The 27,800-nt window shown below is 34.4% G+C and overlaps 1 protein-coding gene across 3 annotated transcripts in view; it reads left to right on the top strand.

Moving 5' to 3' along the window:
* ASCC3 (activating signal cointegrator 1 complex subunit 3) overlaps positions 1-27,800 on the top strand; it is a 255,345-nt gene that overhangs the window by 158,522 nt on the left and 69,023 nt on the right. For all 3 annotated transcript variants that reach the window (XM_048296916.1, XM_048296915.1, XM_048296914.1), the window contains exons 17-29: positions 3,942-4,061; positions 8,066-8,230; positions 8,865-8,951; positions 11,150-11,326; positions 13,305-13,530; positions 17,237-17,391; positions 20,994-21,092; positions 21,541-21,709; positions 23,558-23,778; positions 25,155-25,240; positions 26,701-26,867; positions 27,011-27,156; positions 27,265-27,385. In XM_048296916.1, the coding sequence (XP_048152873.1) occupies positions 3,942-4,061; positions 8,066-8,230; positions 8,865-8,951; positions 11,150-11,326; positions 13,305-13,530; positions 17,237-17,391; positions 20,994-21,092; positions 21,541-21,709; positions 23,558-23,778; positions 25,155-25,240; positions 26,701-26,867; positions 27,011-27,156; positions 27,265-27,385 (1,939 nt within the window). The remainder of the gene's footprint in view (positions 1-3,941; positions 4,062-8,065; positions 8,231-8,864; positions 8,952-11,149; positions 11,327-13,304; positions 13,531-17,236; positions 17,392-20,993; positions 21,093-21,540; positions 21,710-23,557; positions 23,779-25,154; positions 25,241-26,700; positions 26,868-27,010; positions 27,157-27,264; positions 27,386-27,800) is intronic.

Raw genomic sequence — 27,800 nt, 5'->3', positions numbered from 1 at the left:
GTTTTGTGAAGTAATAAATGAGGTAATATGACAAAAGATTGCATCTCTCCTGGGACAAGAATCAGGGTGTTTTGGCTGAGATGAGCCAGTGGCAGGTTTAGAAAACAAAAAGATGTCAGTTAGGTGGTTAGACTGTGGAACTCTCTGCAGGGAGCTGTTTCTAAACAGAAAAGTACATAAAAAACTGTCCAAAAATGGAATAAAAATACATTTAAAGATACCAAGTGCAAAGCCAATACCTTTAACTAAAGACCTTGAGATGCAATAGTTTGAGAATTTGCAAGAAATTTATATGATGCTTGTTCCTCATTGCCACATTTTGCCCTTCAGCACTTGCTGTTACCTAACTTCAGAGACAGCTGATCTTGATGCTCCAGTGCTTTTGTTCTTAGAAGAGCTCCAAGTGGGAAAACCTGAAATATACCCAATTTCATTGAGCTGACACCAAAATTAAGACTTTGAATGTCCACCGTGAATTCTCTCCTGCAGATTTGAGTTTTGGGTTGGTTTTGTGGGTTTTTTTCTCCTAAAAATTAGCAGAATAGTAAATGATCAGTGATGATCAACATAGGCATGGAGATGCCCTTTTCCTTTTTTTGCTGAAATTCTGCCAATGGGCATAATAGAATTCAAAAAGCAATAAAATAAACAGCTGGTTAGGGTACGTAGTTGAGAGGAGCAAGTTCTGGGGCAGTAGACCAGCTGGCAAACAGAAAACACCTACAGCTGTATTTTCTGGAAATACAGGAAGAAAGATAAGATGCAGGGGATGTGGTTTAATTAGACCATAAACTTTAACTTATCTGGGAACTATCATCAATAGCTCATACAATGCAGGTCACCATTCCTTCCCTAATGGTTTCCACCTGATAGAGCCCTCCCTGACAACCACAGCTGGACTCCAGCTTGTTGCTGGGACAACTCCTTTCCCCAGAGAGCTTAGGAAATGATTTGCAGTGCTGGACAGTAGGTATACCTTCCCCAGGATGTTTGCCTTTACTTGCATGTGCTTACGATTTTCCTCTGAAGACAGGAATGTAAAATGTGGTGACTTTTTTATTCTGGACAAACCTCTTAATCTTTTGTCTTGAAAGAAAGGGTTCTCAGAAGAGATGAAAAATTCCTTCAGAGCCCTTCCTAAAAAAAATTAACTCAGGAGGTGGGTGACTGAATGGGTGATCTGGGTATGGGGCAAAGCACAGGAGATTCTGTCTGATTTTGGACAATTCTAGTAGCATTAAGAAATTATTTCAAAAGCTTTAGAGGAATAAGACCATAGTCTTACGGTGCTGAAATAGTAATTTAAAATCCACTAGTTTCCAAAGCAAACAGAAAAGTGCTTATTAGGTTTTAAGAAAGGTTCCTTGCTCTCTTACCATAACAACAAATATTTGATTCATATATAGAAGTTTTTCTTTGTGTAATCTGACTCACTTATACAACAATAACAGACATTATATTTGTAACAAAGGCACACATATGTAAAAAAGAATGTATTATGCTATACAATAAGTTCAGTAGCTATTATCAGTAATATTTTTATGCTGCTTTCTAATCTGTATAGAAATATCACAAAGAAAAACTCATTTCTCAAAACCTGCCCCCCCAAAAGCCATGCTTCTTGTACCTGCTTACACTTTTTACTGCATCCTCTGAAATATCATTTGACTAGATAAAATTTGTGGGATAGCATTTGTGAAAAAAAAAGGCAAAAAGAAAACAAACGACAATAAATGCAACTAAGCACCTAAGCACATCGCTCAGTGATGGCAACATCAGTCACTGCAAAATTAGCTAAAACTGTGTGATGCTGATTATTACTGTAATTTAAGATTACATAGTGAGTTGGGTAAATATAGTACTCAAAACTGCGTTCTGTGAGTGAGAAAACACCGTTGTTTGCATTTGAACTGTGAAAAATCAAAAGTGTTTTATGACAACTGGTGCAATTGGACAATACAATGTCAACATAGTAAATATTTCTACTCCTCGATTATTCCATCTGTAACTAAGTGCCTACTGCACAGTTGAGGAAATGCTGGAAACTTGGATCATTCATACTGTTTTAATGAAAGATAAATTTTCCATCCGTAAGAACTTTACTTGAACACTAGATGGCAGCAAATATTTAGATATTACTCTGGTTTATTTGACTGCATGATAATTATTGAAGTTGGGGGAAGAACAAAAGTGCAGTATTAGATTTCAGTACTGTATCTGAAACCCAACTGTATTTCACAATTGCTGTTTTCCTTCAGTTTCGCTTTTAACTTCTTAAAATAATTAATTAGAATAGAATAGCAGTAGAGTCAGATATTTGAACAAATGGGGCAAAGAAAAAGTGAGGGGTGTTTTGTTTTGTTTTTTGTCCGACTTCATGGTCCTCAGTAACAAGAATATTATGTTTTCATGATTGTGAAAGTGGTTGTTGAATATGCTGCTATTGGACTATGTTGCTAAGCTATTTCAAGTTGTGCACTGAAAGATATTTGAGTCATGGAAAGAAACCAAATGCTCAAAATAACCTGTGTACAAATCAAGTAATAGTAACCTGTGGGTTCTATTCCATGTTTTCCCAGTAGTAGTCTGTGAAGAGCTGGATGCTTTTGTAGCTACTTCAGTGCATTATGTAGCTATATACTTTGAAAAATGGGACTTCCCCAACCTCCTTATGCTTTTGAAGAACAAAATATCACTTGAAAAATGTGTAAAACAAAGCTTGGGGTTACTCCATGCTATTAGACATTGATATTAACAAGGTTTTGATGGATTTAAGTTAACTTAAGGCAATTTTGGCCTTCATTTTTATTTTTTACCAGATATTTATGTTATTTGAAAAATAATGTCAATATTGTTATTAAGGTCTACATGTTTCAGTCTGAACATGCATATGTACTCACTTAGTTCTGTAGGCTTTTTTTTTATTATTTCCGCCAAGTCACGTGGAACATTTATGTGAAATCCAAACACCAATAAAACAAAAATAGCTTAAAAAATGCAGTAATGGATCACAAAACTTTGGTAAGAGGTCCTTATGCTTGTTTTAACAACCAGCAACAACCAAAAAAGGTTTGTTCATGGGACATCCAGGAAATATTAAATTCTTCTGGTAAAATCAGGTTAAGTGGAATTAAGTGGTAAAATGTTTCTCATGAATGTAACCAATACAAAATAGACCTGAAGCTATCGAGTAAAAATGTGTGTGTGGTTAAAGGTTTGGTGGTAAAAGTATTGAATTTTAAAAAAAAAAAAGTCACTTAGTAAAAAAAGTGATTTGGTATACCTGATTTAGCCTTGAAATATAAATAAACATGTTTACATATATATGTGAATATTACCTGTTCAATTTTGTTATATTTTGATTCAACAAAAATGTAGCAGGTACCTGTATGTTTGACTTGCAGCTACAAAAGGAGAAAACTATAAAGACTGTGTATAAAGAGATTGCCAAGTATGAGGAAGAAAAATCCTAAAGATTCTTGGTATCATTTTGTTTAGGACTTGATTGTGCTTTCACACTGGCATGATGAAATTAATCTTTTAAATGTAGATTCTTTTCTTTTCAAGTACTCTTCTTTAAATTACCTTGGCCATATCCACTACAGAATTATTTTGTTTTGTCTTTTTTATTTTTATAACAATCTTTCTCAATATTAACTTTTAATTTTAAAAATCATAAGCGGTGTAGGAAAGATTGTTTATGGTCACTGTATCTATAATATTGTGTCAAAGAAACCCATGTTATTAGATATTCACAAGATAAAGACGCATAAATTGTTCAAGTTATTGTTTTAGGATTATTTCAAAATTATTTAAATTGGAAAAATCCCAACCCTTTCTTTAATCTTGTGCTAATATTCTGAATTCCTTGTGTTTTCAGCCAAATACTTATGTACAGCTGTAACATATATACTTAATTTTGTCTCTTCTCCTGTTTCCAGATTGCTCTTGGTACGGTAACTAATGTGGAAGAAGCAGTAAAGTGGATAAGTTACACTTATCTTTATGTACGGATGAGAGCAAATCCATTAGTATATGGCATCAGTCACAAAGCTTATCAGGTATAAAATGCATTTTAAAAAAATCTGTAACCTGTCCTGGGTCTCTAATCCTTCCCTGATGTGAAGATAAATATTTGCTATTTCTACTTAACCTGACATCAGCAATTCTTTTAAAGTGCTTAGAAAAAGGAAGATATTTTCTGTAGCAGAGTGTTTTTAACACTGAATTATGAGGCCCCTTCTGTTCACATAAAAATACGTTTTAACTGGTCAAGTTATGCTCCAGCAGACACCATTCATTCTTATCACACAGTTACTTTAACTTGGTTTGTTTTCAGTGTTTCAGTTCTGTAGACTAGATATAAATGATAAAAGAAAGCATTTTTGAGTTGCTTGATTCCCCCTCATGCTTGTCAACTTTTGTTTTAGAATGTTTCATGGCATAACATCTCATAAACTATAAAATAACATTTTTAATTGGGTGATATTTTCTTTCACATGATTTATTAATTATACGATTTTTTAATTAATGTATTTGGAAATTTTTTTGTTTATTTACAAGTGTTCCATGCAGTGATATGAATCAGAGCACATTTACATAAGGGGTTTTTTCCCACATTTTTTCCATTATCTGTAATTTTTAGGAAGATGAATAGTTTGCAGATTATCTAAATATCGTTACCTTTTTCTTTGTACAGCTGTTTACAAGCATTTAATGTTAACATAGTCAGACATGGTTAATTGAGCCTAATGCAGGCCAGACTCCCAGCTGTATGGTAACTGCAGTTTATTTCATGGCAAGAATCTGTTTTGTGACTTTGTAATTTATTTTGATATTGCGAGCAGCAGTTTGCTAGGTCATGGTGACATGTACAGGTATATGTCAGGAGATAGATTTTTGATATTTTTTGTCTCTGGTGGTGGAAACTCCATTGAAAATGGGTGTTCTTCTATTTAAGGAAGCTTCTACAGACACCTTTAGACCTCTGGTCGTCTCAAATTTCTTTTCTATAAAAGCTGCATAGTACATTACCATGTGTTACTATAACAGTATGTAACCCAAAGTAATAGATAAATGAGAAGCAAAAATTGATTTGCTAGTGAGAAGAACGATGTTGTCCCATTAATATAAATTCCTTTTTTTGTTTCACTATCAAATTCTAGATTAAAAGAAAAGTAACCCTGGTGATAATAAGGGGTGAAAAAAGCAATAAAACACTAACAGAAATACTTTTTATAAATTCTAAAAATAATGAACTGGAGTTTCTCCCCTTCCTCCTGGTCTAGTGTTTTTATTTAGCTGCTGAGATAGTGGAGATTGCCAGCACTTATTATATTCTTCACTAACCTTCTTTCTACCTGTTTTGATTTGATGGGCTTATACTAGGCATTCATATTTTTGAGTTAAGGCAGTAACAAAATTATATCAATGTGAAGTGTTACCCATTCATTTAGGAGCAAAACCAATGCAAATCTCCTTATTTTCTAGATAAACCAATTTTAAATGTCAAAGGTAATATGTGCTAGGTAGTATGTGGATGCTGTAGTGCCAGATGCAGATATAAACAAAGATTTGGTCAATTAGACCACTCTAGGTATAGGTATCCAATTTTCATAATTGGTACCTATAATTACTGTATTTTAGTAATGTTGCAGTGTGCCAATTTCTATCTCTGTTTTGACTGACGATCAGTGTTATCCATTCAGAATCCCTATATCCATCATGGATCACACTTCCTAGCTGTTTGATGGGACTGAGGTAATGCAAATTCATTCTCCATTCCCTTTCCACTGGTACTCACTACATCCAGTAATCACCTTAGGGCGTCCACACAATAGGATGCACATCTTTGGTACCCCACGTGTTGTCTCCAGGATCTTTCTGGGCTACCCCCACAAGTAGGCTACTGCAGGTCCGCTGCTTTGATTTGTGATTTTTCAAGTTGTCTGCCAGAAATGCCAATAATGCTTCTCACTGATTTGTGAAAAGGGCCAAAATTAATGATGAGGAGCAAGAGGAAACAAAGAGTGGAAGGAAAAAGTGCGGCAAACACAAATGTTGTATTAGTGAAGCCTGTAATATGAATTACAGGCATTTTCTCATACTTCTGGGGTTCCAAAGGAAAGGTGCCTGGATTAAATAAAGTCCTTTGTCTATTTTCTCCTCTTTTTTGTTCCACTCTTTGGTGTTCCCACAGTTCAGAGCTTTTTATCACCATAAAATTTATGTTTGGATATAAAAGTTAGAGGAGCTTGTGCCCAACATTTCTCTCAGTAAGTTAGAGAAAACGGTGTGGATAATAATGTACTTTATCATGAATAGTAATGTACTTTATCATGTGTTCTTAGATTTCCATATGCATACTCCGGACCTGCTCAGTTTCTTTCTGTAGACATGCCAAGGCTCATTTTAAGAGTATGGCTTAAAGCTGTTCTAGGCTGGATTTTATGCTGGGGATTTCTAATTATGCAAGTTCAACAGGAAGGGTGCTAACCATGGATTCTCTAGACTCAAATATTGTTTCATAGCTTTTTCAAGTTGGTGACCTTTCCTTTAAAGTTAAAACTTTGTAAAAAATGTTAGTCTGCTGCCACAGCTTTAGCTTTTATGTAAGGCAAAAAGATTGGCAGGTACTTTGGACTGCCAAAGGAATAAGGAATCATTTTGATATTTTTTTTAATTTTTTCCCCACAATAGTTTTAAGAAACGTTGAACATCTGGCATCTAGATCACTCTTTTTTTGACCAACTCTGCTCTGAAATCTGACCTCAACGCATGACTTACTATTGAGAAAAGAAGTCTAGACCTTTGCCATGTTAGCTTTTGACTTGAAACTAAGGCAAGCCATAACTAAGGAGAAACAGCTTCAGGGTAACTGGCAAACATGGAATATTAGGATCTAGTTTTGCAGCTGCTTTGTGGAGATGACTACGTTTGTCTGCAGCTTCACCAGCTGTGAGATGATGTACTTCTGCACAAAGGTGAAACTGAATCCTGGCCCAGGGAAAACCAGAGCAAACCAAGGCATAACGGTTCTCTAATCCTGCTCCTTTTTGCTGTCTTGGTCATGTATCTCTGTCACAGATTTACCAGGAGGGCTGGAATAGCTTATTCTGTAGAAAATCTGAGCTATACACGAGCCCTGAAATAAGAATACTGCCTGTGGACTAGAACAGTGTTTTAGTCTTATCAACTAATTATTGCTTGTCTAATTAGAGCCATATCTCAGGTCCACATATACCAGAGGGTTAACATAACTGAATCCCTTTTCACCCATCCCAGGTGCCTGATGTGGAAACACCCAATTATACAGAAGTCCCACTCAGATGGGAGTTTTGCCCAGCCTTTTATGTACTAAGGAGATAACGTGCATTTTTAGTTGAACAAATGTCCAAGTTCCTGAACTTTGATATGAATAGACATGGTGTTGGGCACAGGAAGCTCCTTGGTGTGCTTTTAACATGAATGTTTCTGTACATCTGTAACTCAGTAATTAGAATATCCCAACTAACATACCAAAGCTTCCCATACCAATTCCTTCGGGGGATTTTAAAGTTTTTTCCTAGTAAACATTTAAGCCATTCAATTTGAAGCTTGATCTATTATGGATGCAATTGAAGCCATCCTCATGTCAACTACACAGGAAGGTATATCTTCAGCCATTTTCATAAACAGAAGATGCCATAAGATGACATGTTTTGTGAAGTGATACAGTAATGATAATTTAATGAATATTTTATCATTAAAACATCTTTCAAAAATTTCAATGTAAATTTATTTCATAATCATGCTGCTGTTTCATAAGTAATATTGGTCTACATTGTCTCAAATAATTCTAAAAGAAATTTTACTCTGATTATTTTGTCCTGTACATACAGGTTTGGTAAATATTTGGTAAATAATGTCAATGTAACAGTTATTAATGAGATCTCAAGAAAATCATGACTTATTAACTGTACCTTCCTTTTATCAGATTTTTGACTTTGTGTGACTGGGTTATCTCAAGAAAAATATTTATTTAACACTTCTTTTATGGAAATAAATGTGTGTGTTTCATGTCTAGATGGATCCAAGTCTAGAAAAGCACAGAGAACAGTTGGTAATTGAAGTTGGCAGAAAACTGGACAAAGCCCGCATGATCCGCTTTGAAGAACGAACTGGCTTTTTTTCTTCAACAGATTTAGGCAGAACTGCCAGCCACTACTATATTAAATACAATACTATAGAGGTAAAAGATGATGTTCTGTTTCTGGAGGTTTTTTCCTTATTTTTTAATGTATACCTAGTATAGTTGTAAGATATTACAGAATATGTATCTGATTTGTTCACTGCATTTTCAAATCATATTTACCGAAATGGGGGGAGAGGAAATAGGAAAATATCAAGCAATACTGAAAAATTAGACTTGGTGTGAAGTGAGATTTGAAATTTCTATAGTCTTTTTGACTCCTTTAGGAGAATTATAAGAAACATTTTGATATCCATGGTGTGTGCAACTATTAATATATGATAGCACATTGAAGTGTAGTGTCTGGTAATGTCTATGTTTACTGTCACTGTGTGTAATTAGTCTCACATATTTATTCACTCAGGTATGTCCTAGACTTTATTTTTTTAAATGGCCACACCATTTGGCCACCTCTTGATTTTGGTGTTGTCAAGGGAGTGGGAGGGACTGTTTTTCTTAAACTGCTGGAAAGTCATTATCGAATTTGTTCCTGTTTAAATTGCATCACTGATCTTCCAATAACCTGCATTTTAGCCTTATATGCCTTTTAAAATCTTGGCTAATGTTTCTTTGTTTCCTGCTATACTTTTTTTTTTATTTTCAGTGACAAATCAATTATTTTTATTTTTAATAGACTTTCAATGAATTGTTTGATGCTCATAAAACCGAAGGCGATATTCTTGCTATAGTGTCAAAAGCTGAAGAGTTTGAACAGATAAAGGTAAAGTTAAAGAATGTCTTGAAACTAGACACTTCTGTAGTACTTGCTCCATAAATATTGTCTACAGACACAAGTTTTAAATGTTAAGCACCATTATAAAATATTTTCTAAGTAGACATAATATGCTCTCACTCAAACTTATACATAGTTCAGCTTGAACTATGGTGCACATTTAATAACTAGTTATGGATCTTTGAGAATTTCTTTTAAATGCTTTTAAGAACTTTTCAGCTCTTCAATTATTAAGAGGTGAAGCTAAATGTCCATTTGAATAGTGGGTGCCTAGGGATGAGAAGTTTAAAGTATTATTGGATGTATCCCTGAACAATTTGCTTTATCAGGAATGAGGCAGGACTCACTGAAGTGAACTCTGATATATTTCCTGCAGGGAACAATATTAGATTGGCAGAACGGTAAATTCTCATAAATTCAAATTTGAAATCTAGAAAGTTGTCATAACAGATTTTATGCAGGCTTGAAGATTACTGTTCTATTCTACTCAGTTCAGTTCCAATCTCCCATTTTGCCTCCTTTGTGGGTAGGACACAAGGAAATGCATTCCACGCTGGCATGAGCTTTTTTGCCCGTGCTTCCATTTCACAGAGGTACGAGCCAGACTCCACAGGGTTTGTTAGCTTGGGCTCATTGCCTTTTTACCACAATTATACAACTTGCAGATCAGAGTTGGCTCTCATTCACCTGGCTCTGTGAGCTGGCAGTGTGAATCCCTCACTATCTACATATTTACATATTTGCACACATTGTCCGGGTATTACTGTCTCTTTATCTAATGGAGAAATTCTATTTTGCTGTAATCTCTTCTATTATAGAAGATAATAAGCAGTGAGGTTTCACAGTCATACATGGAACATTTTCCAAGCTAGAAGGTTTTTTTTATGATAGTGATATTGCTTTACTAGGTCTAAATTTAGTGTAATTTAATATTTAAAAGGAAAGCATATGGAAAATATGATGTGATATGTTTCTATATTTGTAATAAAGTTAGAAGTGATGCTTCTTGACTAAAGGACAGTTTTTCTAGTTTACTTTTTCAGATTTATATGGTATGGTATCAGTGCACCATCATTTCCAGATTTTTGTGATTCATTTGCTGTGCAGCTCTGAATGTTAAAATTAGTAACCGGTTTTCACAAGAATAACCCAGGATTTGCCCCTCAGTGTGATAGAAGTTGTGACTTTTGATAAATGAATCATGTTTCCATAATGACTTTAAAAATTCTGCATTTTGAGATATGTTACTCACCAGTAGCTGAAATACAGATCTGGATTAGACCTGAACTGTGCTGTGCAAGAGCAGAAAAAAATTATTAAAAATGCTGTTGTAAGCAGAGCATAGTATTCCCCTGAACCTGGAGTCATCTATGATGGTTGTGTACTTCATGTCTTTCTTTCCTGTGGGACTAGTGACTAGAAAGTTGGGGATTTTAACCCAATTGTCTTAGGGTCTTATGTATGTCAGGTAGTCAGGTCCAAATAAAAATTACTTTCAGATGGTTCCCTGCAGGGACCAAACATTTACCCTCTTTAAATAAGTTCTACACTAACAGACTATCAGTAAGTCAAAGAATATGTAGATTTATGCTAGTTTTGCCATGTAAGGGTCATCAGTTAGAATGTGAAATGTTATGCATTATTCAAACCATAGATATTAATATTTCTTTACTCATATTAAGACTTAATCTTATTAACAGTGAAAATTTTAATATGATGAATCATAGTACTTCTCAGTTTTGAGTTTAAAAATGTATTATGCCACATGCAAACTGTGTAACTATAATGAGTACATTTAATGTTAATTCAAGATTGCCCTAATCCAGATGGACAGAGGTTTTACTCTGGTCAAATAAAAAATGAAATCTCATCAGATGAAGGATGGTAAGGTCATGAGATTCAATTTTTGTGGCATATCAAATTTTTGTATGTCAATGGCAACCTTAATAGATGGTGATGAATAACAAAATGTAATTGTGTCCCTATTAAGATAGTTTCAATTATGGTCTATTAGGTACATTGTGGAAGACGTGGGTTTACTGCTTTTTTTCTTCTTTTTTTTTCTCCTTAAAGTTAGAGATTCCATTTAAAAGTAATGTAACTATGTTATAAGGAAAATTTGATTTCAGTGTAAAAATTTTTATCAAATTGCTTCAGCCTCTTCATAATGTATAATTGTGTTTTAGGTAAGAGAAGAAGAAATAGAAGAGCTAGATACCTTACTAAATGATTTCTGTGAACTTCCTGCTCCAGGAGGTGTGGAAAACAATTATGGAAAAATTAATATCCTCCTTCAAACATACATTAGCAGAGGGGAGATGGACAGCTTCTCCCTTATTTCAGATTCTGCGTATGTTGCACAGGTAAAAATAGTATTTTCTATGTATCTGTTGCTGTCTTCTGCTGTTTCAATTGTCCCAAATATTTACAATTATATAAGTAGGACCTGATCTGCATCTTTTTTGTACGTTTTTATGCAAGTTCATTTAAAAATCAGAGCCCCATGTGTGTGCATGCCTGTGCGGTATAACACTTAAATAGAAAAGTTTTGCAAAAGGTTACCTTGGGAGACTATGGCATTTTTTTGTTAATTATGAATGTCCTTTTTCTTTGTATTATCCCTATAATCTTATTATATTTAGTAGCTCTGTAATTGCACAGAAATTATATTCTTAAATTTCAGGGTTTTCTTCTAAATGTGAAAAACTGTTGTAATCTATTTTTATGCTTTGTGTATTTTTATACTCCGTTCTGCAAAGCATAATTTGTGTTTGATTCATATATCTTGGTTTACACAAGAAGGATGTGTTATTGTAATTCTGTTGCTAGATGTAATCTAGCAAAAAATGTGCAGATTTACATACCAGTCTATGTACTTGTTTGTTGGCTTCATTTGACACCTGACAGGTTGATTGTTATGCACATTTAGTTACTACACGGGCATGCACATAAAGGGTCATGACACAGGGATCTATTTAGACAACTGTGACCCAAGAAAAGTTTTCGCTTTTAGCTCGTCTCTCTCTCACTCTTTTTTTTTTTTTTTTTAACAGTCAGCAAACATGTTGCATGGAATTATTTTTGCCTCATCCTTACAAAACTACTTTGGAAAGAATTAATCTAAAAATTGCATTTAGGTGGTACTAAAGATGAGATTTAAATATTCAAAATGATACATAGCTTTTAGCAACATTTTCATAGTAGTATAACCTTCTTCAGAAATGTTTGTATTTTGTAGGACGTATGGGTATAAATGAGAAAATGCTGAATTGATTGTGCACATCATAAAAATTGTGGTACTTGCACAGCAAAATCGTTTTCAGTACAGTCCTTTTAGTCTTTGCTTTCAAGGCAATTGCTTTTATTTGTCTCATTTATGGCATGCTTAGTGAGGCAACATGGTCTTCTTCTCAGATCTTCATTAACTGTACTTGTGGAACCAGTGCTACAAAGTGTGATTTTTTTTTTTTTTTTTACTTGGATAGTGACTATTAAAAAAATTATTCATCTTTTCTAAGTAAGAGGAATGTGCTTCTTTAGTAACATATGCTTCCTATCACAACCAAATAATTTTCTATTTTTTATTCCTGTTGGCATAGCAGAGCCAGTAGGGAATGATTATATTCTATTCAATGAATCAAGAACATAATTCCTAATCCAGACATAGTACTGGTAGGGAAAAAGAAAAAAAAGCATAATACAGCTTGAAAAGTTTATGAAAGGAATATAATAACTTAGGTTTTCAGGATAAGACTGACCTCATTCAGACTTATGTTAATAATTATTTTTCCAAGTCCAAAGCATATTTGTACAGCTTGGTTATACAATATTCTCAGAATATAGTAACAAGTTTAAAAAAAGTCACTACTGTTAAGCTTCTGTGCAAACGTTGTGAAATTCAGTGTGAAATGGGATGCTATTATAGAAGCATAAACTGGAAAAAAACAAAACTTGAATTTCCATGTAAAGTGAATTTGCGGGTGTCTCTTATATGGGGGGTACCTTAAGTGAATTTGCTTCAGAAGTGATTGATACATAATGCATTTAGAATTCCATGATGTTAGCATAACTGTGATCAAAGTTCTATGGCAGACCTGACACTACAATTTTTATTGGTTGCACATGTTTCTTTTCATAATTTCAGAATGCAGCCATGAGGTAGTTCTGCCACTAGACAGTGATGGAAAAAATAGTTTTCAAAAATATTTGAAATTAGTTTGAAAAGAAAAATCTATTGTTACGGTTTGTCAGAGATGAGTCTATGGGACCCTTTTCATTTTACAAAGAATATTGAGAGAATTATAACAGTTTGGCTTTTTTTTTTTCCTTTTGACTTTCCAGAATGCAGCTCGTATTGTTCGAGCTCTTTTTGAGATTGCCCTGAGGAAGCGTTGGCCTGCCATGACATATCGGCTACTGAACCTCAGCAAAGTCATTGACAAGCGGCTGTGGGGCTGGGTGAGCCCTCTGAGGCAGTTCTCAGTGTTACCACCATCCGTCCTCTCCAAGCTGGAAGAGAAGAATCTCACTATTGACAAGATGAAGGACATGAGAAAAGATGAAATAGGTGAGAAACCAGCAAGGCTGATCTGCTTAAACTAATGGGCAAGTAAGAACTAAATCTGAGCCATGAATCAATATTCCCACTCTGACCCGGCTGTAGCCACGTACCACATATTAATATGATCTGTCCAATAAATAAGGTTTTGTCCAGTTTCCACAGCTTGTAAAATGGCACAGCTCTGAGGATAAGGCCAGCTCATGTCCTGGTAGTCACAGAACACAGATGGAAAGGAGATGTCTGTTGATAAGTATTTACGTATATGTTTATATATACATGTTTATGTTGACCTGTGTGCTGCCCTTTCTGCCCACATTACATAACACACTGCTATAAAAGGCTTCTGTTTGCTTTTGCCAGTTGGCACGCTATGGCCTTTTTTTTGACTATTAACGTGAAAAAGAATACAACCAGATTATTATATCCAGGTATGCTATCAGTAAATGGTCTTCTTCTGAAAGACTGCATTCATTTTCATTGAACATGGAGAATTCATTGTCATTGGTGTCATTGCAGCAAAACCTTAATGGAATTTTTTAAAGGTTTTGACAGTCCAATAATGAGAAAATCCACAAGGCTACTGATACACATAATGAGAATTTCTAGTAAGTCTGTATAAACCGTTGTGCATAAACTGCCCACCAGCTGGTTGAACTTGAAAAAAAAATTATAATGCATTTCTTTTTCCTTAGTGTCCTTTTTTTATTTGGACTTTGTTTGCACCTGCTATTGCCGACCTGTTGCTAAACAAACTATCATTTTTTGAAAAATCTAATTTTAGAATAAAATTACCATTCATACCACTTAGAACCTGTAGCATCTAACTTAATATTTATTTCATTTGCAGGAGAACTACATTCCTAGTTTAGAAAACTTTGTTATGTGCCTAATCTAGGCTGGGAAAAGTTAAATAAATATGTAGAAGTTTGCAGAATTAGAGGCTATATTTTATTTAATAAGTCAAACCAAAAGACTATGACAAAATTCTAGAAGCTTACTTTAACTGTGTTTTAATATAGTAATATTAAATGTATTAAAAACACTGCACTTTTAATTCAGAAGTGTTATAGCACTTTTTAATTCCCATCTGTTAATTTTTTGTGTATTTGTGATGTCTTTTAGTGCTTAGTATTCTTTTCCATTAATTGTATTAATGAGGTTTTTTATTCTGTTGTTGTTGTTTGGTTTTGCAGAGCTGTTTTTAGTTTGGTTTGTTGTTTTTGTTTTGTTTGGGTTTTTTTTAATTGTTCTTTCTCCTCGTACCCACACTTGGAGAAGCAGGAAATTTTGTGTGAAAATACAAAAACCAGTTTTACTTCCTTCAGTGTATTGGAAGCAGCATTGAGAAGATGGAAATGTATCTATAAATACCTGCAATTTGTCTAGTTTTGGTTTATATTAACTGTTTGAATGTAGATGAGACATGGGGTTTGACTGTGAAAACAGGTCACTGCTGACCGTACATAATGATATTTCATGTTCTCCAGCCTTACAAATATCAGAGAAAGTTGATCTGTGTAGCTCTGTGAAGTGGTTACTTGGCACACTTCCTCCTGTCCGGCCTCTCTTTCTGAGGCATGTGAAGGAAGTGCTTGCCTGGCAGACACCTTATTTTTATTTTGAATTCAAAACCATGTTGACATGAGAAAAGGGAAAACTTCCAGGTGCTGCCTTGTTTTCTTACTCCACAGGGCTAGTTTCAATCTTCAATGTTTCTTCCTTTTTAAATGTTATTGAGACCTTGGAGGTAGAGTAAGAAAGACAGGAGCTAGCTGGCTAACTCAGCCCATGGCTTTGGGGGAGATGAAAGCATCAGATAGGTGCCAGCTCTCCCAGTGAGTGGAGAGCATGCTGTGTGCACAGATCCTGGATTCCAGGGTACCATGAATTGGTCAACACCAATCTATGAGCTATTGCAATGTAACCATGGAGTTTCCAGAAAGCCAGGAAATCACTGTGTTAGCTGAGATAAAGTCTGGTTCTTTTCAGAATGCAGATGACAAACATTGTAGAATATGCAAAATTTATTCTTTTTTTTTTTAGACATGCCTCTTTTCTCAGGCAGCTTTTGTTTAGAGGGTTTTCATATTTCTTAAATGCCACTGATGATTTCTCATAATGTGACTTCTAAACAAAAAAGAGGGGGTTAGAGGAAGAAAGTTTTATAATATTTTGTAGAAGTTGGGAGAGGAGCCTTATTTTCCCCTAGCACATAATTGTAAAAAAACCTCAGTGCTGTCCTTTACAAACACAGTTCACTTTGTGATATCACATTGTGATAAAGAGATTTTTGCCATGAAAAAGTGTACTTGCCTACATAGGTTTTTTGAGTCATATCTTTGAATATTTGTCATCTGCCTTTATTTAACATGATTTCTGAAGTTTTAACTCTAATTGCAAAAGCCAGTCACTGTGCAAACTTGCTATAATGCTGCATATATCATCAAGGTGTACCAACATAAGGGGTTTGGTTTTTAATAGCCCAGTTGTTGGAGATACAATTATTTTACCAACTGCAAATTAAACTGATTTAATATGTATTAAAACTTTTGGTTAGGGGTTTGATTCTTAAGCAAGGTCACCATTCATTACTTCAGAGTAGAAACACCTGTGTTAGACAAATCTATCTGCCAATTTGTTAAATAAGAAAAACTGAAAAGGGAAAGTCAGTATCAACAGAAAAAAATAGCAGTTTCAAGATGCTATGCCCCTAAACGTCTTGTAATTGCAAGAAAAGGTTTGTATCACATTTTCACTTTGCACATAATGCAAATAGTAGGACTTCTTCTCTTTTTTTTTAATTTTTTTTTTTCAAACGTATAAGTATGCACAGGAACCACATAACGACATCAGAAAAATATCAGTAGCTATTGTAAGGTAGATTTTAACAGGGAGTATTTATGACCATCACAATTAAAATCTAAAATATGCTCCACATATTACATTAACAATTTCAGTGAAAATGTAGTAAATAAGCCAGTTTTTTCCTAAATAAGCTAGAAGGTGGAATAATTTCAGGAAAAAAAGAAATCACTGCTACATACTTTGTTTTATATTTAAAATGAAAAGCAAGGGAACAGAGATTTGAGCTGTAAAATACAAATAGGACATTTTTCTAAATAAATATAATCGCTTTATTGCCTTAGTTACCATGATTACAATAGAAAATAATTTTTTTTTTCTCCTTTGTCTCAATTACACACTGGTATATTCTGAAAGATCAGAGCTGCTGTGAGATGTTTACTTTTGTGCGTTTTTAACCTATTAAGTACCTTTGTTCAGTTTTATGAAAACCATTCTGTCTGCTCTGAATCACTACACAGAAATTGTAGGTGTTCAAATCAAGTAAAAAGTTGGTATTTGTGCTCTGAAAAAGAACTATATGGCTTGGTAAGAGCCTGGTCAAAAAGTCAGTGAAGGAGAGGGAACTAGCTTGACATAATGTTTTCATTGTGAATTCTTAATAGTTATTTTAACCCCTTACTTATAGCCAGCAGGGGGGTTAATACTGATTTTTCAAGGCTTTAAATTGCTAATTCAAGTTAAGTATTACAAAATATTCAGACATGCAAGGTCAAGAGAGTCAGACATTTACGTACCCAAGAGCAAAACAAGCAAGCAATAATACTTCTCTAAAAGCCTATTTGAAAGTCAGAGTTGTATGCTTTTTCCTGGAAATGCAAATTCCTTACAGCGGATGTTTTTTTGGCAGGTCACATGCTGCATCATGTGAAAATCGGGTTAAAGGTAAAGCAGTGTGTCCATCAAATCCCCTCCATCGTAATGGAAGCTACGATCCAGCCAATCACCCGCACAGTGCTCCGAGTTCGGCTGAACATCACTCCTGACTTCACCTGGAATGACCAGGTAAAAAAAATGGGAGGAGGAGGCAAGATGAGAAACATTAGTTAAGCTTCAATAAAGGAGATGATCACTGGGAGTCCATAGCTGTTTGGATAAGAAAAAAGGCATTTATTTTTAGCTAAAAAGCAACTTTGATGATAGGAATGGAATGACCTTTATGACTTTTGTTGGAGAAAGCAGGCAAAGATCATCTTTTTATTTCTGTTAATCCTTATAACATTGGGCTGTATATAACACATTGAGGCAAATGCTTAATACTGAATATTCACAGTAGTCACACACAGATTAGAGTTATGTTCCCAGTAAGGAGAAGCAAGAAAAAGGGAGACATGAATGGCTCTCTGAACTATGAATGAATGTCAGACAGAAAAGCCTTGAAATGCAGTTCATGTATGCCAGGTTCTGTTGTTCCTCCTGGCTTCACAAATACACATTCACAGTATCAGTGCCTTTCTTCTGCTGCGACTTGTCTGAACAAAAGATAAGTTTGCAATTATGTTCACCTGTATTTTATGGTGCAAATTCATGTGAAAGGAGTTGTACCAGTTTCACATTTAGCTATACCCACATCCTTTGATTCAGAATCTGTTCATTAGAAATACATTTAAGATAAATGAAATATAAATGTCCACATGGGGGCATTGTATTGTTGCTGTTACTTCTGAAACTTTCTACAGGAAAAAAAGCTACCTCAATGGGCAAACATAATTTTCATCTTTTAAACTTATGAGATTTATGCTTAAGATAACTTATTCTGAAATGTGGATATTAAGTATCTGTTCTTTTATTAAAAAACTCATTTTAAAATCCCTTAGATTACAAGTTTACCTTAATCATAAGTAAATGAGAGTTTTATTCCACAAACACTTAAATTACTTTCGATTTTATTTTCCCTGCCGAAAGGTGTTTTATTTTCTTGTGGAAGTTTCACCAAGTTGTTGTATAAGTGGGAGATTAGCAATCAAAATATAGAAAGTTTGATTTTGCTTGTCACCTAGATTTAATGAAGAAATATTTGAATGGATTCCTAACATGAATTATAACATGAAATACTTTTTTCTGCCTTATTTATGTTTCAGAAGGAAAAAAAGCATTACTTTTAGGATTGAAACAAGTTTTTATTGTTCAGTCCTTCATCCACTTTACCTGTAATCTGTTAAAGATTAAAAAAAAAATAATGTTCTTTATATTAAACTTTATCTTAATACAAAGTAATTTCTTAATCCATTGTTAGGTTTTTCTACAAAACCTAAGTTCTATATCTTTACAGGTTAAAAAAAGGTCCACACAAAATTATACTGTTGTTTTGATTCTACACCTCTAAATTTAGAGCAAAATTTTGTCAAAAATCTATTTTCTGCCATGACCCCTTTACACAGTTTTTCTGATAGTTGCTTTGGAAACATTATGATTGTTTTATCAATTAAGTTTATGGAGCTGTTTTTGTGTGAATGTTTAGTGGTAATCATAAAAACTTGGGAACGTTTTTTTTTTATTTCTGTAATGTGGTGTTGATTTTCCTGTTTCTTCAGTAAATGAAACTTCTATCACAGTAAATAACTAAAGCTGTTAAATTTTAATAGTCTCTGAAAATGAATAACTGTCTCAAATTCAAGCATAGACACTCTGAAACTGCTTCTCCATCATCACATTATTTTAGCAAGCTTCTCAGAAACTTACAGTTTTAGCTGTAATTGGTACAAAAGTTAGCTGCTAAAAAATTCCATCTGAAGAATTGCAGTAATCAAATAAAACCAGTTATGAAAACTTTAAATACCATGCTTAGCTGAAATACCCTGCCTGACTAACATTTCAGGGTTTTAAGATTGTTCCTTTACCTGGATAACTAATTCTATAGTGATCTTATCACAAACTTTGCACTTGACATTACAAGAGAAAGAAGATAGTTCTTGTAGTCATGACATAGGACATCAACTTAATCTCTAGTTTTCAGTACAGGGAGCTCTTTAGCTTGGTAAGATCATGTGAGCCAAATCCCAAATTTTTATTCTATTGTTAGAAGCAAAGGTCTATAAACATACCCAGATAGAGCAATTAAGCCTTAATGCATCTAGGAGGAGTCCAGCAGAAATGCAGAATAATGCAAGTAGTATTAATTAGCTGAATCATATATCAGACATATAGTTTTAGGGAGACAGTTGCCCAAAATACTGGTATGTGCCAGTTCTTAAGAGCTCCCCAGAGTTCTTGAAAATCATTACTGGCGAAAATGTTGCGTTTCCTGTTCCCAGATTTTCCTGCTCACTCCATGCAGTTTTTTCCCAGGATTTTCCAAAATTGGGTTGCTATTAGAGTTAATAATAACATTTCTGAGCTTTGAACTTATTTGCCTTCCTTAATTCTCTTAAATGCTCCTAATCCCTGATGAAATAGTAGTCTCACTGTCATTTTTCAAAATGTCACCTGCGTGTCATTTCAGCTGCACTGCTTCAGTTCCCAATGAAGCTGCAAGTGAATTTCAAATGTAATATAAATTAATGACTCTCCATCTATTTGTCTATTGTGCAACTGTGGTAAAAAAGAAAGAAAGGCACCTTAGTTTTATTCTTTGTACATAGTTTTGTCTTCACAAACCAGTACAGACTGTTTTCCGACAGACACAGTAATGAATTATGCTGAAAATAATTTGTGCCATGTGAATCAATACCAGATTCCTGGAGCATTAAAATTGCCATTAGAAGCAACTATGCACTTTGTCTTTTTTCCTATTAAGTTTAGGAAAAATTCCAACTTTTTTTTCATCTCCTGGTTTTGCAACTTATCGCAGTCCTCATCAGAAACACCAGAAATCTACATTCATTTAACAGTATGTGTTCCATACTCCTTTACTATGCATTTTTCTTACTTTCCTAGATATTTAAGTAAAATGTTTGTACGTTGGCAAGCATTATTTATTCTGACAAAGAAACAAAACAATTTTGCATCACACCTAGCTATGATTTCTGGCATTGCTGGCATTGCAAAGTAAGGTACAAAACAAAGCAAACAAAAATCTAGGTTTAAAAAGAAGTGTTGCCAGATGGCAGGGAAATCATTCAGTGACGGCTCTATTTATGTTCTTCTCACTTCACCTGTATCAATGGCTACATCAATGGCCTTCTGAATATACTTACTGTATGTTTCTAGAGGAGAGGGGATGAGAGAGAGAGAGGAGAGGAATGTCACAATTCAGTGTCCAGTTTTTCCTGAGAGAATGTTTTTGACTGAAAAATGAGCAGACAATTGCAAATGACAATCCTCTATACAGAACCCAAAGGCAGAAGTACAGGGAGGAATAAAGAGAAGGTGTTCTTTCCTAGGAGCCTAGAGGGAACCCTGGGGGTTCAGTCTATTTATAAACAGCTGAGGCAGTACCTTCAGTTGCATTTGTATCATGTTCATTGGTATTATGTGTACCTTAAGCAAACCCTTATTGAAGCATAATCTTCAAGCAGACTGATCTAATTCAAAACATTATTTTTCGGTTACTTCTGATTTCTGTATTCCTTTATGAGCCTATGTCAATCAGAAATACATCTACTTTTTTTGCAAACCTAGAGAATCTTGTTACAACTAAAACAAAACTATCTTTTCTACTCATAAAGGTACATGGCAGTGTTGGAGAGCCCTGGTGGATTTGGGTAGAAGACCCTACTAATGATCACATTTATCATTCAGAGTACTTCATCATTCAAAAGAAACAGGTAATGGACTTCTTTCCGAATCTCATAGCAAGACAGAAACAAAGTTAGTGAGATGCGGATTTGTCAGGTCAGTCAAGCAGATTTTTAAATCAGCAGTACAGCGTTCAAATTCAGATATACTTGATCAGCTTGGACTTCCACAACAATTTTTTCTAAGCTCAAATGTCCCTTTTTCTCTTCCTCCTTTGCTGGGATAGTTACTTTCAGATGATAAAGAAAGACTGTAATGGTTTTGTCTATTAAAGAACAAAAGCCAGCCTTATTTTTATCTTTTGAAGACTACAGAAACAAAATTCATTCCAGGCAGTAAAATATTTTATAAAGATGTAAACATTGCACACGTACTTATTGTTTTGCAGTAGCAAAGCTTATGAAAGTGAGACAAACTATGGTTTTTCAAGTTACTGATTTTTCTGTGCAGTAATTATTCTCTACGTGTCTGTACTAGGTCATTACTAAAGAACCTCAGCTGCTGGTGTTCACAATCCCAATTTTTGAACCTCTTCCTTCTCAATATTACATTCGAGCTGTGTCCGATAGATGGTTAGGAGCAGAGGCTGTATGTATCATAAATTTTCAACATTTGATCCTTCCAGAGAGACATCCACCCCACACAGGTAACTTCAAATTTGATCATTTTTCTTTAACTGATATTGCTCATATTGGGTTTTTTTATGGTAGTGCAATAAAGTTCTTACTTCTTCTTCATTGTAGAAAAGTTTATGGAATTTTACTTTGTGATATTTCTTCTCCAGCTCTCTAAGCTTTTCAATTCCTGAACAAAATGCAGGAATTTTCATTTCATCTCAATATACTACCAGCCTTTGAGTTACTCCAGGTTCTCTATAAACCATAAGAAAACTGAACCTGTCATATAAAACTAAGCAAATCTCTGTGTTACGGTATGTCTTAGCTTAGTGCTTGCAAGCATTAATTTTCTTCTGGACTGGTTACAAATAATCCTAGACTGTCTTATGAATGGCATTCAGCAAAGAACAAACAATGCTAAAATTTTGAAAATATGAAACATTTTACTGTTTTTGCTGAGATACATTTTTCATATCAAGTACTGTTACAGCACTGAACATCACATTTCCTCTCATCAAGTTGTGGCCTTCCCCTCCCCCTCCTTTTTTAACACTTGGCACAGAAGCATATGTTTGTGTTTTTCTTCGTTTTTTCTGGATACATAAATTGCTTTATACATTCATTGGGCCTGATGTCATTGTAAAACCTTTCCACTGTAATTACATTTGGCTCATCTAGCAGTCTGTTAAGTGAGTGCCTTCAGAAATGCACAGTTCTCATACGGTGTTGTCCTTTGGCATGCATAAATTCACATGTGTTTGTGAAGTGTTTAGCTATTGTTATACTGTACCTACACTGTCTGGAAAAGCATGTGTAACCTTTTTATCTAATTGACTGATCACTGACTACTATTCAGAAGAAACGGAAAGATATTTACACATCACCAGTTATGGAGCCTCTAGGATTTATGGTAATTGATTTCAATTCCCATCTGGTTCCCACTCAACAATGAAGTACGTAGAGGCTCTGCTAGGCAAAAAAACCCTTCTTTCTCCTCAACAGAACCCAAGAAATTGCTGTTTCTGTGGGAATGATAAAACAGCCATAAGGTATCAGTGAAAAGCATGTGAAGAATATTAGGCATCATTGCCTCAGTAGATTTTATGACTCCCATATCATACCTTAATGTGAAGCACCCTGAAAAGACAAGGAGACCTCCAGCCTCAAAAAAAAAAAACCAACCCAAACTTCAAAGCAAGCATCTGTATAGCAGAATCACTGCAGTCTCCTTAATTTGGTAGGATTCCAAATCCAATCTGGTTATATATATCATCTTCCAAATTCCACAATCTCTAATTATTTGGATAGCAGATGCCCTCAAGATATATTGAGAATTATATATTGAAAAGCTGTTTGTTTATTTATTATGTCTTTAATTATACATTTAAAGGATTAGATGCAAAATTTAGCTGTACTCATCTGATTTGTATTACTCCATCAACTTGGAAACTCCAAAGAATCCTTCCTTCTTCAATAGACTTTTTTTCCCTTGAACTTTAAATACTCCACATTTTGTTATCATAAGAAGCTGGACATACATATGATCTAGCACAGTGATTTTAGAACTTACTACAAGTGGGTGAAAACAGCTATAAGAAAAAGATTAATATATGCAAATAACTGATTCACAGCTATCAGAGTACTTTAAAAATTACTTGCAGAAAGATTTCAGAGCTATAAAAACAACTTTTTTATTTTTCTTCAAAGTGAACAATTACCCAAATGTGTACTCTCTGTCATATGAGATACTAAGTAAAACATTTTTCAGTGTAAATTGTTTTCCACTAGATTACTGGTTAGTGTATTTGTCTTCATAACAAGCTATTTCATGTCATGGCATCTCTTGTCATGCACTTACGATTATTTTGTGGTTTTAGAGCTTCTGGATCTTCAGCCTTTGCCTATCACAGCCTTGGGACATCGCGAATATGAAGTCCTGTACAAATTCACACACTTCAACCCTATCCAGACACAGATATTTCATACTCTTTATCACACAGACTGCAATGTTCTTCTTGGAGCGCCTACAGGTTCTGGAAAAACTGTTGCAGCTGAATTAGCCATCTTTAGAGTTTTTAACAAGTATCCCACATCAAAGGTTTGTAAAATAGGTTTACTAGAATCATTTTGTTATGAGTGTTTTTTCAGCAATAGAAAACCCTAGAAGAAAACTATGGGGAACTGAATTTTACTTTCTCCAATTTGCGTGTGCGTGGATACAAAATGATACTGCATTAGGTACACTGCGCTTTTACTTCAACTATTTATTTTAATCAGTTGACAACTAGAGTTAAATCTACAAACATGGCATTCAGGCATGCTGGATTTCCTTTTCATCCTTACTTAACTGTGTATCCTGCTTTAATCTCCTTCTACTAGCAGTGGTACTGTTTTATAGCTGTTAGTTCCCTTCCATGTGAATACAACTAGCCCAGTCTCTCTATTATTTAAACAAATAAGGTGCAGTTAATTACTACAAGCCAATATTCTGTTCCAGCTCGCCCCTGTGTTTTAAATTGCCTAAAAGTTGAACAACTCACCTTTCGGAGTTTTGTTTTCAAAGTGAATATATATCTGCTTCTTGACTTGGCCATATTGTCTTAGTTAACCACGTTTTAGCTTTAAAGTCTTTCAAAAAGATATTTGTATCTGACTGGGAGATTTTTAAAAAGTATAACCTTTCTATTAACAGAGATTGTGTACATAAATTCCTTAATCATCTTTGAATTTAAATATCTTCATGTAATTTGCTAGTCCAAGGGAGGTAAATAAGTCACTCATACACTTTCAACTTATCTGTGAGACATACAATATAGACAGTTCTCACAGGAATGCATCTTTTAGGTTTTAATAAAGCTGTAAGCCTGGCTATATATTTTAAAGAATGTATGTGAATTCTTCATGTAGCAGTTTCTTCATGTTCAAAAGCTTTAGAATTTTTAACCATAAATCTATAAGTAAATACTGTTTGTACATGTGAGCATATTCCCCTCTGCTCTGCAGGCTTCTTTGGGAAAAATATTGTGACATTTTGCTTAAAATAATCAGCTTTTTTATTTAATTGGTCATGTTTTAATAATTTAATGACATAAATAGAAATCAGGTAAGATATTGCTTGCTAGAAATTCAGATTATTTCTATTCCAGAATGTTAACATGCAGATTTTATAGTCATGGCAAAAAACCCCATTATTTACACAACTGGGTTTTGATTTTAAAAGGTGTGCTGAATACTTCAAGAATTTATTTTTTTATCTGAATTTATTTGCTTATTAATTGCTCAGGAAACAAAACAGTATTTCAAGCATTATGTCTCTTTTAAATATAATCCTGCTGTAGGTCATTTAAGGGACTCAGACCTTATTTATTTTATAAATTATGAGTATGTTCAAATCTCACAAATACTATGTGTTGTAGGTACACTTTAATAAAGGTTTCTTGTTTAACTTCTAGTTTTGTGCCTTTTCTTTTGTAGGCAGTGTATATTGCACCCTTAAAAGCACTCGTCCGTGAGAGGATTGAGGACTGGAAAGTTAGGATTGAAGAAGAGCTTGGTAAAAAGTATGTTTCTCCTTACCTAGTCAGAGAATTGAGAAGCAAAAGAACAGCTCATCAAGTATGAATAAAATCTCAAAATACTTACGAGTATTTCAAAAAGGGTTTTGGTTTTATACTGTCCTTCAAATTTCTAGTACTTTAAAAGTTCTATCAATCGTCACTGTAGTGATATATCAAAACTAAGATCAAAAATGATAGATCAAAAGTGATAGATCAAAATCAAACCTAAGAAAGGGATACACTTTGATACCCAGCTATTTTTGTTCTCATTGCTTGCCAGTATAAAAAATACAAAGCTCAGATTTCAGTCCACAGTATCCTTGGAAATTGAAAATATAAGTCAAAATAAGCTTTTGTTAGAAACCTTAGATGTAAGGAACATACAGGACTTGCATGAACTGTATAATAATAGTCATACTATGTCATTCATATATAAATTAATATAATTTTATTCCTTGGTAACATTAATTCCTGCTGATCGTCCCAGGTGTTGGAGTTCAGCCCTTACTTTATGATCTATAAGGTAGATCAGTCATGTTGATGCTTTCCAAAATTATAGTTTCCTGAATTAAAATTTTTATCCATAGGATGCGTTATTTAGGTCCTTCACCTTTTCTAAATATAGCCTTTTTCCTAAGTTAAGCTCAAAGCATGCCACAAGAGAAAGAGATGCTCTTCTGTGTACCTGAAATTACCAGTAATATTCCTGTTGTTATCACAGCAATGAGATAAAATATTTTATAGTAATATTTCTTTCTTGAAATTTGCAATTACTTGTGTCTGAAATTTTGAACAGAACATACAGATTGCTTTGAGGAATTTTTATTAGATTTAGATTCAACTGGTTCAACTGGATGTAGAATGTGTCATTGAAATGTCAAAAACCCATTGTAATGCATCCATCTAAAATGATGGATCATCACAAATGCTGCAAACAATTGGAAAAACTCTTCTAATCTTCTTCAAAAAGTAATCTCAGGCTAATTTCTGCACCTTAATGGACCTTCACCAGCAAATGCAATACACACTGCAGTTTAGCCTCATTATTCAAACCAGAGATCCATACAGAACAGCAGGCAGCAACGTGGTAGCCTCCATGAAAGCTTTCATCCTGTCTATGATAGGGTGTTATGATTCACATTACAGCATACCAGTATTATGTTATCTTCATTTTGATCAACTAACCATTGGTTGGGACTCATATTTGTCCTCTTCTTTTTATATGATTTTGCTAAGGAATGTATTTGGTATTTATATGGTGTTTACTAGGGGAACAAAGAGACAGGTTTATTTACTTAAAACAACTTTGAAAATCCTGTTAAAGGTGTTTGACAAGATGCAAAATTACTTTGCTTAATTTTGTTTCTTTCCTCTTTTAAGAATTTAAGTTAAGGAGTAAATATTTGAACATTAAGATGTTTTAAAGCTTTGTAAAGCCAAGCCACTGTCCTTCTTGATTACAGGGTTGTAGAGTTGACAGGAGATGTGACTCCTGATATGAGAGCTATTGCCCAAGCTGACCTGATTGTTACTACCCCAGAGAAGTGGGATGGTGTCAGCAGAAGCTGGCAGAACAGAAGCTATGTTCAGAAGGTTGCCATTCTTATCATAGATGAGATCCATCTTCTAGGTGAGCATGTTTCGCTGCTTTTGATCAGAATCATTGCTAACTGATTGCTAAAGGAGTGTGCTGTTACTTATGATGTGAATATACTTTTTGATATCTGAACCTTTTCTTCTTCTCTGTTTTTCAATTGACTTTTCATTTACTAGGGGATGAGAGAGGCCCAGTATTGGAAGTCATTGTGTCTCGAACAAACTTTATCTCATCTCACACAGAGAAGCCTGTAAGAGTAGTTGGTTTGTCCACTGCTTTAGCAAATGCCAGAGACCTTGCTGACTGGCTAAATATTAATCAGGTATGAAAAAAGTTTTAGAAAATGGATATGTATTTGTCCTGCAGCAAAACAAAATAGCAATTGATAAGATAATTCAAGGTTAAACTTGAAAAAAATGTTCTCTTGTAGATGGGTCTGTTCAACTTCCGACCGTCAGTGCGCCCAGTTCCTCTGGAGGTGCACATTCAGGGCTTCCCTGGCCAGCATTACTGTCCTCGCATGGCCAGCATGAACAAACCTGCTTTTCAGGGTAAGCAGCGAGCTCCTAGACCCTCTCCTTCTTTCTGTAAAAGAAAAAGGGACTTTACACAGTTATTTGCAGCACATTTGCAACATGTGTTACTGTATGTACTCTTGGCATGTATTGGGGGAATCTGCTCTGCTAATGGCCCAAAGCTATTTGTCTGAAACATAAAGTGTGCTGCAAATGCAACATGTAACAGAGGAATGTAATGTATTTAGAACAGAAGAATAAAATTAGTGTTAGCAAAGGGGAAATAAAATGTGTTTTCTCTTAGTGTTTGACACCAGAAAGAAATATTTGTGTAAAAATATTTGAAATTTAGAAAGCAATAAAACCATTCATACTATTAATCTGCTGAGGTATTTTCATATGGACCACTGCATGTAAGCATTAAAACAGAACAGAAGTTGCAAGTCAGGCT

This window comes from Corvus hawaiiensis, chromosome 3 (assembly GCF_020740725.1).
Source record: "Corvus hawaiiensis isolate bCorHaw1 chromosome 3, bCorHaw1.pri.cur, whole genome shotgun sequence".
NCBI classification, from domain to species: Eukaryota; Metazoa; Chordata; class Aves; order Passeriformes; family Corvidae; genus Corvus; species Corvus hawaiiensis.
This window is presented reverse-complemented; position numbering and strand designations above follow the sequence as displayed.